The 13,091-nt window shown below is 29.4% G+C and overlaps 1 protein-coding gene across 19 annotated transcripts; it reads right to left on the reverse strand.

Moving 5' to 3' along the window:
• Nucleotides 1–777: 777 nt before the first annotated feature.
• LOC110660332 (uncharacterized) lies at nt 778–9,556 on the reverse strand. Of its 19 annotated transcripts, XM_058139377.1 has the most exons (8): nt 9,091–9,556; nt 5,448–5,506; nt 4,539–5,364; nt 2,660–4,330; nt 2,503–2,571; nt 1,931–1,978; nt 1,148–1,204; nt 778–974 (listed from the first exon to the last, which is right to left on the reverse strand). In XM_058139377.1, the coding sequence occupies exons 4-8, from the start codon at nt 2,909–2,911 to the stop codon at nt 918–920; spliced, it is 483 nt and encodes a 160-aa protein (XP_057995360.1). In that variant the 5' UTR covers nt 2,912–4,330; nt 4,539–5,364; nt 5,448–5,506; nt 9,091–9,556; the 3' UTR covers nt 778–917. The 19 variants fall into 19 exon arrangements, 2 of the variants coding, with proteins under 2 accessions (XP_057995360.1, XP_057995361.1); XR_009145486.1 differs by lacking the exon at nt 9,091–9,556 and adding an exon at nt 2,083–2,121 and having other exon boundaries at nt 2,369–4,330; nt 4,539–8,488; XM_058139378.1 differs by lacking the exons at nt 4,539–5,364; nt 5,448–5,506 and having other exon boundaries at nt 2,660–4,168.
• Nucleotides 9,557–13,091: the final 3,535 nt, after the last annotated feature.

The following is a 13,091-nucleotide window of genomic DNA, read 5'->3' on the forward strand; positions in this document are numbered from 1 at the left end:
AGTGAATGGAAATCAAATTTTAGGTGCTTTCTTGCCTACCCCTTTATCTGTTAAATATCTGCAAGACTGTTATACATTCATGTTCCTCAAATAGGATTCACATTGTTTTCTTTTGTACTAGCAGTCAATCTATTTTATTTTGGTTAGTCTTGCTCAAAGGTTTTAAAAAAAGTTTGTCTGGTAGCACTACAAAAAACAGTCTCTTTAGTAGTGAAATTTTTCCCCACTAAATGTGGAAATTTCGCCACTAATATTTTTAGTGGCGAAACAAAATTTCCCCACTAGTTCACCACTAAAGGTGCGTCACTAGAGCAATTAGTAGGGAAATTTTATTTCGCCACTAAATAAAAATATTAGTGGTGAAATCACATTTTCCACTAAAAGCTCTTCTCTTTAGTGGGGAAATTTATTTTCCCTACAAATTGTATCATCTTTAGTGGGGAAAAATTTCCCCACTAAAATGCTTGCTTTTAGTGAGGAAATGACAATTCCCCACAAATTGACATCCTGTTTGGTGGAGAAAAATTTCCCAACTAAAAGATTTGAAATTATTGGGTAAATAGTAATCCCCATAAATTGATCTCCTCTTTAGTAAGGAAAAAATTTCCCCACTAAAATATTTGAAATTGGTGGGGAAATGGCAATCTCCCATAAATTGTAAAGCATTAGCGTCCAATGTTTTACCTATTGAAATATTTCAATTTCCTTACATTAATTAATTCAAAGATTACAATAATATAATAATAGCTACAATTTATAAATATATAATCATTTACATAGCACAAAATAGAATCTATACATCAAAATGTTATAAATATCTTCCCAAAATGGACATAGCTCATTTAGTTGTATTTACATAAACAAAAGTATGAAGCAACATGTTTCATACAAAAAGGAGAGCACTTATTGAGGATCGACTAATAATCATATACATGCCATCGATCTTTGTCCATATGGAAGCACAACTTTAAGGCCTAATCAAGCGAAACAATATGATATTAGAATTCATCATAAACAGATTACAAAGTTATTATGAGAGCATGAAAAAGTAGAAAATTGAAATTAAAATATGAGCTTCTAATGTACAATTATATAATTCACCAAATTAAAAATATGATGCTACATATAGGTAGAGAATATTTGTGACCTTTCGACAAAATGGTTTAATAAACTTGATCAAATCTAGACCATTGTCTTCTTTGATCTACATTTTGCAATTAAAGAAATGCAAGTGTTATATATGACAAATATATGGAAATAAAAGCTCGAAATCATTGGTTGATAATAACTTGCTAATTATATTCATTTAACAAAATGAAAGCATCTACATAAATGCAAAACTAGCACAAATGATATAAAGTAAAAAACATATACCTAGCATCAAAAACAAAAAAGTTAACTTCTTATTAAGTAGTCCTTTTACTTCTCATTCACCTTAGCTATCTTCCTTGATAAATTTCCTTGTGAAATATATAAAGATGATAATTTTCTTCCATTTGACAAAATAGTTTTAGAAAGGTAAATTTATATAACTAAATCATGTAATGTCCAAGAAATCAAATTATGAGGAAATTAAAGCATATTAGAACTAATAATTGTTTGAATGGATTGCTTCTTAAACACTTTCCCAGGAGTGGACATGGACATGTGCATTGTTCTTTGATCTAAAATAACAAAGTAGATATTAGTCTCTTGAACCTTTTTTTTTTAAATAAAAAAAAATAAAATGTTATAAAAAAATATATTTATATATAAGTACAAACATTTTTCACTTCTTATGTGAATCATGTAAAATTCTATATCTTTTGAAGCAAATTTACGTGTTGATCATTTCATTCTAGCCTGAAAAGTTGAACATATATTAGAAGATATTAGACACATATAGAAGCAACTCATAGTAATGAGAATGAGGCTATTTATTGTTACATACATCAATATCCTTCATATGATCATATTCAAGCATTGAATTCTTCATTACCTATAAAGATGAAATAAACAAAATGTAATGATTAACCTGAACAAGATAATGTAATATGTAATAATTGTTGAAGTAAGATTGAAGAAGCAAAATAATTAGCTAACAGTGTGGTGAGAATTGTGCGTCAAAGTTATGGGTCCAACCTGAAAGTTCAATAAGTAAAAAATATAAGGTACATATAGAAGCTATTCCTTAAAAAAAAAAAATAGGTCATTTATTGTTACATACACCAATATCTTCTAAATGATCAATTTCAAGCATTGAATTCTTTGTAGGATATAAAGAGGACACAATATATTGTCAAAATGTAATGAATCACTTAAATAATATAATGTATAAGTAATAATTCTTAATGTAAACTTCAAGAAGAAAAGGGCAAAAAAAACTTACACTTTGGTGAGAATCGTGAGTTGGTGAGAATCATGCATTGAGCATTTGTACTTGAAAGTTCAACATGAAGTAAAAGATATGAAGCACGTAAAAACTCTTTACTAATAAGATTTGGGTCATTTATTGTTACATACATTAATATCCTTCATATGATCAGTTTCTCGCATTAAATTCTTTGTAAGATGTAAAGATGGAATAAAATCCTGTAAAAAAAGCAATGAACCATTGACTAAGATAATCTAATAAGTAATAATTGTTGAAGTAAAATTAGAGAAGGAAAAAATAACTAACAGTGGATACGTAATCAAGCATAGAGGAAAATTCTTGTTGAAGTAATGAGCACATTTCATTTCGTATCTCATCACGCAACTCGGCCTTCACTTTATCACGAATTTTAGCTTCCTTTTTTGTAGAAAACTCAGCTACTTGTCTTTCCACTTCAACTTGTATTCGAGCATTAATAGCATTTTCATCAAGAGTAGAGCCATGTTGATCTTGACCTCCATGATAAACACGTTTCAAAGGAGGCCAGCCTTCTCTCATGCCTCTTTGGTACCTTGATTCATGTCCTAAAATAAATTATATATGCTTCAGTGGTTGAAAGATTATCCACCCTATGCTCTTCCAATTGTGCTTTATGTAAATCCAATGGCTTTTGATATGCTTCCTCAGCCTCTTTATCAACCCAATTTCCATCCTTCTTTTTTCTTTGTTTCACAAAAAGTCTTATATACTCTGGTTCTTTGACATTTTCTTTTTAAGTTTTAGATTGCTACAATTAATAATAAATAACAGTTACAAAGTGTGCTTGACATTAATTAATGCTAAATAAGAAAGTTTAAAACACAATTACCATTTCATATGCAATCTTTGCAATGGACTTCGTGCCAACACATGCCAACATCTCTTGCTTCTCCCTATTCCTAGAATTGGTCCCACTTATATGCCATAATAGACATAAAATATATATATATATATATATAAGAAATTTAAAAAAATACAGTTAAGGTTTTTAAAATAAGTTTAAAAAAATAGGTGCACTTCAACCAAATAAAAAATAATTGGTTTCACTTAGATGCTATGTTAGGGCCTCACTGCACTTCTAAAGTGCAACAATGGGCTACACTTTTTAAGTGCATATAATGTGACCCCTTACTTCTTTTGTATTCTTTAAAAAACTTTTAAAAGATAACTTAATAACAATCAAATTCCATAAAATAACTAAACTTGAAATTTTTTAGTTCCCCAATATTTTTCGACTAACCACTTTCAATCTTCTTCGTCAATATCATTAGAACAGTTATTTAACCTTTCCCTATCAGTTTTATACTTGCAATAATACTTCTTCCTCAAGTTGTACTACCAATTTCCAAATCTTTTCATTATCATTCTCCATGTAGCACAATCAACATTAGAATTGTTAGGAAATACAAACTTTTCTTGAAACCAATAATGTAAGAAATAAATGAAAATAAGACTATTGTATCATACACATTTACGAGATATTTAATTAATTTTTGAAAAGTTAAGAGTGAAAAAAAAAAAAAAAAACCTTCACTTCTTTCATGAGCCGGCCTTTGATCTTTGAATCAATATGTACCCATTTCAAAATATTCAAAGGACAATATTGCTTAACAAGTTAACTTGTCTCAGTAATAAATTATTGTGCATTTTCACCAATAGCTCTCATCAATAATGGTGGTATATCAACTTTCACTGGTGCTTTGTTTGCCTCTCTCTTCTTTTTCCATTTTGTCCCTCGAGTTCTTCCACGTCTAATTCTTACTACTACATTAAGAACTAAAGAAAAGAATGGTACATTGTCAAAAATAATTACAAAACTAAATATATTTTGCAAACAGGACAAGTATTTAGGCATAAGACCATGTTAACAATATACCTGACTCAGCCTCAATTGCCTCTAAAGGTTCAACTTTCATGTTTTAAGTATTTGATAGAAATCTAAACACATGCAAGCACCTAAAGTAAAATAATAATAATAATAATAATAATAATAATAATAATAATAATAATAATAATAATAATAATAATAATAATAATAAATAAAAACATATCATAAAAAAGTACTTTATACCAAATAATAATTGTACTAAACAATAATAAATGATATAAAAGCACAAAAGAGACTTAAAAAAGTTGTATTATATACCATTAATCATTGTCACTATACCCATCATCATCATCTTCTTCTTCTTCTTCTTCTTCTTCCTCTTATTCTTCTTCTTCTCCTCCATCATCATCATCACCAAACATATCATTATCAATAAAAATTTTCTTAAATTCCTTTCGATTTCTAGTAACATTATGATCTATTATCTCGGGCTTCATGTCATCTCTTGCTAATGGAATAAGTATATCTTCTCCCTTAACAATAGAAAAATTCAAATTTTCACTCGAATGGGGTTCCCTAACATCCCAATATGTTTTCACTCAAATGGGGTTCCATAAAATCCCAATATGGCTCTATATCATAAGTATCTTTCTCTTTATCAAGAGGCATATCATAAAAGTTGCGAGCCATAGTCTTGACTACCAGTAGCCATTTTGTATCCCATTGGTCTATCACATAATAAACTTGTTCAACTTGGCTTGCTAACACAAATGGCTCATTAGTTTGCAAAAATTATGTGATATTCACGATGATAACCCCATTTCCATCTTTCTTCATTCCTTTTTGCTCATCATACACGTCATACCAATCACGTCATAATAGTATAGCTTTTTTGTCCCTACTATATTCCAATTCAATAACTTCTCGTAATAAGCCAAAATATTCTCTCTCCACTATGTACATCTCTTTTTATAACAACTCCACTATTTTGTGTTACATGATGGTTGCCATGTTCTTTGGTATGAAATCTATACCCATTAACATTATAACCATTGCAATAAGAAACTCTTCTAATTGGGCCTTGTGCCAAAAATAGCAGTTCTTTTGTCACTCATTTATCTCTTCTATCCCACAAGTGCATCACCTATCAAGAGATCATAATTATAAAATAACACTATTAAATACATGCAATTAAGTTTTATAAAATCTTATTGTACATTTACTTACAATGTTGCAAAACCATTTGACCAAGTTGTTATTCTGGACATGATTGACACCTTCATATTCTGTAAAAATAATTGAAATTGATTTTTCTTATTACAATATAATTATCAAAATATAAAACTCATAACCTAGTTTACAATCCTTACTCAATGAAGGATTGCACTTTAACACAATTTCTTAAAACATATAGTTGAGCTCATGTCAAATCTTCAAAACTCAATTCTCTAGTTTTTGCTTTACTCAAAGGCTTTCTAAATTTTGCAAAAATGGACAAACTCGCATGTTGAGCTTCACCTTCATAGTTTCTTTCTTTCTGATTAAATCTAGTCTCATTCTTAGATAAATACCTTGAACAAAAGGTGAGACGCTCATCTGCAATATAACCTTCAGCTATTGATCCTTCTGGATGAGCTTTGTTTTTAACATAGGACTTAAATTTTCTCATATTCCTAAGACAAAAGAATTAATATAGTTTTAGTTTTAACATAGTATAACAATATTTTTTTTATGTGACTAAGAATATGAATATGTGATCTAACCTTTCACAAAGAAACATCCGGTGATATTTAACAGGTCCTGCCAACATTGCTTTCCGTACTAAATGTATAGGCAAATGTACCATGACATTAAAAAAGGCAGGAGGAAATATTTTTTCAAGCTTGCAAAGGGTTCTTGTAATGTTGCATTCTAATTTTTCCAATATCTCCACCCTTAATGCCTTAGAGCATAATTGCTTAAAAAACATTAATTCCAATAATGGCTCATATACTTCTTTGGGTAAGAGCCCACGAAAAGTAGGAGCAATCAAATCTTGCGTGAAAACATGACAATCATGACTTTTCATTCTAAAAATTTTACCCTCTTGAATATTTACACATCAAGCAAAATTAGAGGAGTATCCATCTGGAACTTTCAAATTATATAAAAAATGACATACATCTCTCCTTTCTTTTAAAGTCAAAGTATAAGCAGCTACAGGCATTTCATATTTGCTTTCAATTTTGTGTACAATATGCAACTCCTTGCGAATACCCATCTCCATAAGATCTACCCTTGCATTTACATTGTCTTTAGTTTTTGTAGCAATTCCCATAATTGTTCCTAAAATATTTTCACAAATGTTCTTTTCAATATGCATAACATCCAAGTTGTGATGAAGTAAGAGTTTGCTCCAATAAGGCAACTGAAAAAATATGCTCTTTTTTTTTTTGCAATTAAATTGTAATGAAGATTCACTCCTTTCTCGTTTGTGACTACACTTACTAAACACCACATTATTGCATTCACTCAACTGCTTAAGAATATCATCTCCTAAAAGATGCTTAAGAGTAGAACGCATTTCAACGGTGCCATCAAAAGATCTCTTATAAAACCTCCACTTATGATTAGCCTCTAAGAATCTTCGATGACCCATATAACAAAATTTATGACCGTGGGTCAATCTAAGTGAGCATGTGTCACTGTTACAACAAGGACACGCCAAAGCCCCTTTAGTACTCTAACCAGACGGATTTGCATATGCTGGGAAGTAATTAACAGTCCACAACAAGGCTGCATGTAACTTGAAATTAGATGAAGAAAAAGCATCATATGTGTCAAATCCTACTTCCCATAACTCTTGTAATTCTTCTATTAAAGGCTCTAAATAAACATCAATGTTATTTCCAGGAGCCTTTTCTCCAAGAATTAACAAAGACAACATAGAAAAATCACTCATTATACACATCCTTGGTGGTAGATTATATGGCATTAACATAACAGGCCATATGCTATAAGAAGTGCTTAAGTTGCCAAATGGATTAAAACTATTTGAGGCCAAACCAAGTCTTACATTTCATATGTCCAAAGAGAAATTTGGATATATCTCATCAAATGATTTCCAAGCTTTTGTATCAGCTGGATGCCTTAACACCCCATCAGCAAAACGTTTATCCTTATGCCAACACATATGAGATGCTATTTTTTAAGACATGTAAAGCCTTTGAAGTCTTGGTATCAATGGAAAATGACACAAGACTTTATTAGGAACCTTTTTACCTTTGCCTAAGCCCTCACTATCACCTTTAACACCTTCATTTTTCCACCTTTAGTAACCACTAATTGGACAACTTTGAAAGTTGGAATACTTCTTTTGATAAATGATACAATCATTCTTACAAGCATCAATCTTCACATAATTCAATCCCAAATCTTGTGTATATTTCTTTGCTTCATATGCATTCTTAGGGAATTTCTCATCATGGAGGAATACTTACTTTAATAAATTCAATAACATGGTGAAAGAATTGTCACTCCAACTATTAATGCATTTAATATGAAGAAGATGTACAACGAATTCTAGCTTTGAGAAGTTTTTACAACCTGGAAACAACTCTCTCTCAGCATCTTTCATTAATCTAACAAATTTCTCAAGCAGCTCCTCATTGACCATAGTCTCACAACCAATCTCATCCATACCTTCACAAATATTTATGCTCCTAACATTGATTATATCTTGAATCATACCAATTGTCTCATCAAACCCAATAGAATCATCATCACCTATTATCCCATCATTTTCTTCTTCATCACTACTCTCTTCTCCATGCAAAGTCCATTTAGTACAATCCCTTAGGATCCCAAATACAATCAAATGAGTGAAAAAATCATCTTTACCAAGAAAAACACAATTGTTGCTGTTATAGCATGGACACCTTATTTTACCTCTTGCCCCTACTTTATCAAATGTAAATTTAAGGAACTCCATAATTCGTTTAACATATTTTGGTTTTTGTTTGTTGCCAACACCTCTATGATTGATCCAATTTTTTTCCATGACATATACTTGTGTCTCAAAACCAAATCTAGATTCAAACAAACAAATAATGCAAAATAATTGATCACAAATTTCTTACGGTATCTTGTATCATATATACAATACAAAATTTAAGGAAAAGCCTAGGAGGAGATATTAAAAATATGGATGGTGTTGAAATAGCTTGCCAAATTTATAACTTTGTTACTAGGCATCTACATATATATATATATATATATATATATATATATATATATATATATATATACAAAATTTCCAATCCTGTACCTAGAAAAGATAACAATAATCAGTCTATCAGCAGCCTTATTTATCATAATAATGCAGTCCCATCACAAAAGAAAAGAAATGAAAATATATTAATAAATGAAAAGCATATATTAAATATCAAGAAAAGATAAATAAATAATTTTGTGTTTATACTCTATGAAGCATGGAAACGCCTATCACTTGCATTTCCAAGTGTCAGAAACATTTCCGTCCCGGAAATGGTGGGACACGGCCTTGAAACATTTCGGGGCCGTGTCCAGAAAATCCAAAAAATGGAAACGCGTTTCCCATTCGGAAACGCGTTTCTCCTAAAAAAAAGGAAATTGCAGCAGGAGGAGAAGAGGACCCAACTCTCTTTTACTATTTCATTTCCCATCAGCAAGCAACCAGGCCAACAAAATTTACCAAATCAACAAACCAAATCTTTTTTTTTTCTTTTAATTACACAATAATACAAAATGTAATAAAAAAGATCAAGGCAAAGCAAAAGCACAGGAATTGAAAGATGAATTAGAAGAAAGAAAACCCTAGATTAACTAGGCAAAAGTTCAAACAATGACTCACTTGGAAGAGAAGAGATTAGATTGAAAAGACAAATTAGAAATGGATGTTGTGAGATCTGAAAAAGTTGAAAGGCAATTAAGGAGAAAGAGAGAGGGAGATTAGGGTTTGATAGAATGGAACCAAAAAAGATGATAAAAAGCTGATAATCGGTGGAGAAGAAGAGTATTAAAGAGAGAGCGTGAGAATGAGAAGAACGGGAGGCTGGCTTTTAACGTTGTGTCGCACATGGCCAGAAAACAAATGCTAGAAATGCTAGCTTTTAAGGAGAGAGAGAGAGAGAGAGAAATGCGAGGCTGGCTTTTAAATTGAAAATTTTTATTGTAATTTTTATCTTATTATTTTTACTCTTTACTTTATTTTTTAAATTGATTTTAATTGAGATGTAAACTCAAATTTTAATATCTTTAATATATTACTTTTAATAATTATACAAAAGGTGAGAGTTTAAAATAAATAATTATTTTTATAATTTTTAATAGATTATTGAATTTATATATATACCCCTATATTTTTTATATTTACGCGCTTCTTTCACGTTTCCATTTCCTATATTTTTTAAAATGTCGTTTTCTAGTGTTCGTTTCCGCGTTTCCCCGTTTTCACGTTTCTGTTTCCATGCTACATAGTTTATACTCAAATGAAACTCAGATTTGTGGGCCAGGAGTAGTTTTCTCTATTAGATTGAATTAATTCTTATAAAATTATGTCACTAATTATATAATTATGGTTATTACGAATTTAGCCCATTTTTAACTTTTGATCCAATTTAACCAAGAACTTTTGATTTAAGACTAATTTAGCCAAAAATCTAGAATTTAATCTACATGCTCCACTTTGTAATATTTAATTACTAGATGTATTTTTTAATATTAAAATATCATTTTTTATATTTTATAATTAATTAAATAAAATTATCAAAATATTATTTTTATTTTTAGTTATTTATATGAAAATATAAAAATAACATATTTTTTAAAATTATTAATTAAAATATTAATTATGAAAAAATATATATTTTTTTATTTTCATATAATTAAATAAAATTAAAATTAAAATAAAAAATATTATTTTTCATTTTCGTAAAGTTAATTGAAAATAAAAAACTAAAATTAAAATTAAATGTAATTATAATAATTATTATTTTATATTTTACTATTATTTTTATATAATTAAAATGAAAAAACTATAATATTATATTTTTTTTTATATAAAATATTAAAATTAAAAATCATAATTAACTATACTTAATTAAATTGAAATATAATAAAAATATTTTTTTATTCTCATAGAATTAATTAAAATTAAAATTATGATTTTAATTTAGATAATTAAAAAGCATTAGTTTTTATATATTCTTACAATAAATAAAATTAAAAATTATAATTACAAATATTTAGAATATTATTTTTATATTTTCGTGTTATTAATTAAAATTTAAAAATAAAAATATTATTTTTTATACTTTCATATTATTAATAAATATTAAAATTGAAAATATAAAAAATAATTTATTATAATTAATTAATTGACAGGCTCTAAATAATTAACTAATAATTACAATTAAAAATATTTAAAAAAAAAAAAAGCATTTTCCAACACCCCTGATGTGTGAGTTGATGGGCCAAATGGGTTAAAATATTCCTTTTAGCCATTAATCAATTTCTACGTCTCCATATTCTACCAACTTTACTTTAGGTAAGGCTAGAGCAAAAACAAGAAATGTCCACATAAGCAAGAGCTTAGTTTAGCATGCTACCAGTAATAAAAGAAGGGCTGCCTTGGAGTAGTTTTAATTCCAGTCCTTTCCATAAGAATGAGTATAGGCCTATAACTTTGGTTAGGCACTGATCCAATACCGCTAGATAGTTTTTATGTTCTTTAGCAAATTACAAAATCAATAAACAATACAATATGTAACGTGTACATTTTATAGTAACAGATTAATTCCTTCAACCTTACAGATCCAATAACAATAGAGTGATCTACATCAAAGGAATAAATGGAACATACTGAAGAATCAAAAGATAGCCAACTAATCAAAATTATCTCATGGTCAATCCCAATACCCATTTAAGATCACAACACTAATGAACAGAGGTGTGGAATTATTCTATAAAGAAAAATTTATAAGACACATTCTATTTCATCCAAGTTAACAAAAAGATAACTTGAATGAGCAAAGGGAAACACCAAATCACTTGCAGCTTAACTGAGAAAAAGGGGTCCAAACTTTAATAGGAAATACAACACCATATAGACTGCCAATCCACATCATTGAATAAATAGGGAGCAAAGACCTTGTCAACAAATTGGAAACTGCTAAAAATTAACCCAAAATATTATTTTTTGAAATAATATATTTTTTTATTAACAACTAAAATGCTATTAACAAATCAACACAATTAATCCAATTGGAAATATCTACACAAGACCACCAAATAAAACTAGTAGAAAATGGCATACAATATGCAAAAACTTGAAGAACATTAACAGGGCAGTTGCACTAGGAGAGCTCATCCTGATAAAGCATCCCTATCAAGAGACCTCATTGTAAAGTCCTTTGCAGACTCATTAAAATCATACAAGTTGCACTCACTACCTTTCTAGTTGTGAAATCACAACTATTTAACAACCTCACCCACTGTCCATGATGAAGGTATAAAATCTTCCTCAATGGGCCATAACAGGTAAGTCATAGATGGATTTAGGCATAAAAAAAAAATATGCTGCTCAAATTCTCTAGCTGAATATCAAAAACAGAACCAATCTATTTTCAGAGAAATCAAAGTTACCAGTCCATAGGAAATCATTATCGACTTTTTGGGACCTTTCCGTCAAAGACGCAGGCCATCATGCAAGATCTTCAGCTAAAGGCTTGTAAAACAAACATGTTGACAATAAGAGCTCTTCTAGCAGCTCAAAAATATATTCACCAACTCCAACAACACTATACCAGAACATATTAATAACCCAAAATGTCCAGATGATGACAGAAACAATTTTTAGGCAAAGCATAAACAACAAATTTCAAAATCTGAGCTCAATTTTATTTAAAACATTAAATAAACTACAGGTAAAGAGAGTATTGAAAGAACAAGCAAAAGTGGGTAAAATCCTTTACTTTTATGCAATAAGAAAATTCAACTAGAACAGGGTAGTCCCTTGTAAGTGACTGAATTCACATACACTCTCAAGACTCAACCATCAAAAAGGCACCACTGCAAAACCAAGCATCTAAAACATGATCCCTAAATTAATTATTTAACTCTAATTACTAATAGAATGAAAAATCAACAAAAGCACACAATCTCACCAAAAGAAGTAGAATCAGTAATTGGTGAAATAAAACTTCTACTAAAATATAAAAGTATACAGTAACTGATGAAATAAAAAAAAAAAAAAAAAACCTTATTCTCTGATTTTTTTTAAATACGTTTTATTAATTTTTTGGCAAAAGAAGTCTTGGCGTGCTTAACTTGCATCTCACATTTTATCATTTAGTGGCAATTTCTTTTTTCCTACTGAAAATTCCCCACAAAAAGTGCATTTTCTAATAGAGCAGGCTATAACAAGTTACCCTGTTCGTATTTTTATGTGATTTACTGAGATAATCTTGTAACTTCCGCGTTATGCTAAAGGAAGCATGGAATTGCATGTCGTCACATTCACAATGCCAATGAAACTATTAGGCTTGCATTGACTCCTTTGTCCCAGAGTTCTAACTATTTTTGGTTTTTTAAGGCTTCGTATATTAAAGGCATAAATTTAATGTGCATGCTTCCTTTACCCTAATCCTTGATTAGTGATCTCACTAAAAATATATATCAGCAATGGAATTTTCCTGTTGACGTCCAAAAATCTAATGTTAATACTCTCATCGATAAGTTTTGCGATGGCATTTGGTCGCTATCACTAAATTTAGCAACGGCCATAGTAATGCCAAAGTTAACTCCAACATTAAAACTCAATGATCATCAATTGAATTTCTGTCAATAATGTTG

This window comes from Hevea brasiliensis, chromosome 17, assembly GCF_030052815.1.
Source record: "Hevea brasiliensis isolate MT/VB/25A 57/8 chromosome 17, ASM3005281v1, whole genome shotgun sequence".
Classification (NCBI taxonomy): Eukaryota; Viridiplantae; Streptophyta; class Magnoliopsida; order Malpighiales; family Euphorbiaceae; genus Hevea; species Hevea brasiliensis.

What these genes read in the sequence shown, in the direction of transcription:
- LOC110660332 (XM_058139378.1), bottom strand. Translation starts at nt 2,911, where the DNA reads ATGAGAGAAGGCTGGCCTCCTTTGAAACGTGTTTATCATGGAGGTCAA. An exon ending in TGCTTGATTACGTATCCACT is followed by an intron (nt 2,572 to 2,659) that starts GTTAGTTATTTT and finishes CTTTTTTTACAG; the next exon opens with GATTTTATTCCATCTTTACA. An exon ending in ATCATATGAAGGATATTGAT is followed by an intron (nt 1,205 to 1,930) that starts GTATGTAACAAT and finishes TGCAAAATGTAG; the next exon opens with ATCAAAGAAGACAATGGTCT.